The 1,098-nt window shown below is 44.6% G+C and overlaps 1 protein-coding gene across 1 annotated transcript in view; it reads right to left on the bottom strand.

The window, feature by feature from the left end:
• The window catches only part of PREPL (prolyl endopeptidase-like), an 18,542-nt gene that overhangs the window by 1,692 nt on the left and 15,752 nt on the right, over window positions 1–1,098 (bottom strand). Inside the window, exon 13 of the mRNA XM_010147239.1 lies at window positions 449–531. Coding sequence (XP_010145541.1) covers window positions 449–531 — 83 coding nt within the window. The remainder of the gene's footprint in view (window positions 1–448; window positions 532–1,098) is intronic.

Raw genomic sequence — 1,098 nt, 5'->3', positions numbered from 1 at the left:
CCCTTCTCTGGACACGCTCCAGCACCTCAGTGTCTTTCTTGTAGCGAGAGGCCCAAAACTGAACACAGGATTGGAGGTGCAGCCTCACCAGTGCCCAGTACAGGGGGACGATCACTATCCTAGTCCTGCTGGCCATGCTGTTCCTGATGGCTCATTCATCCAGCTGTTGCCCAACACCCTCAGGTCCTTTTCCACCTGTCAGCTTTCCAGCCACTTGTCCCCAAGCCTGTAGCACTGCATGGCTCAAACCAGGAGTTGCTTTTGCAAAAAAGTTGCAAGAACAACCTGAATTCTACCAGGTTTGTGATTTGGTGGAGTTTTTAATTTATTTTATTCTAACACTTCAAACATACACTCAATGACTGTGTGAGCTGTGGAGGTTGAAGTACCAAATGAGGGGACACCTCCCTCCCACGTGTTATGGATGTGTGCACTAAAGGGAACGTACCTCATTCAGTGAATCCTCCCAAGATGAATCACAGTGACTACCAGTTGCCTGGATGTCTAAGATGATCTTAGGGATCCAATTTCCTGGAACAATAAAGCTAGTGATCACTTGACTTTGAATGAACAAAGGAAAATATAAGTGGGGATGTGAGTAGCTTAGGGATAGATAATTCTGCCTTCTGTCCTGACAGCACTTCTGTTATTCCTTAAGAAAAAAACCGAATCATCTAAGGGCTTGCTGGAGGAATTGTTCGTTTTTATATTAGCTACATATTTTAAAAATGTTTATATACTTAAGGCACTCATTCTCTGAGTCTTTTTGGACAGATGTGCTTTTTTCTTTCTGAGCAAAGACCACAACAGCAGTTGCAGCACCTGCTATCCTTTCTCAACCGCTGCAGTTGTGCTGCGAGCAGAGAAGGGGCATAATGAAATTTAGAAAAGCTAATGCCAGATCTATTTTGGTAGTGACAGTAAAAGCCTCCCCCGGATTAGATGGTACCAGAAAATAATAAGGCTTGAATGTACCTTTTGCTGGTTTAGCAAACTGGGAGAAGCAGGTCCTTACAGAGCAGCAAAAATAAGGTTTTTATCCCTGTGTTGCTGAGAACTGCAGCCTGACCCTACCAGTAGCTGGACTAGACACCAGGG

The sequence above is a fragment of the Eurypyga helias genome, unplaced genomic scaffold, assembly GCF_000690775.1.
Source record: "Eurypyga helias isolate BGI_N326 unplaced genomic scaffold, ASM69077v1 scaffold16812, whole genome shotgun sequence".
NCBI lineage: Eukaryota > Metazoa > Chordata > Aves > Eurypygiformes > Eurypygidae > Eurypyga > Eurypyga helias.
The sequence above is the reverse complement of the archived record's forward strand: the minus strand, read 5'-3'. Positions and strand labels throughout refer to the sequence as shown.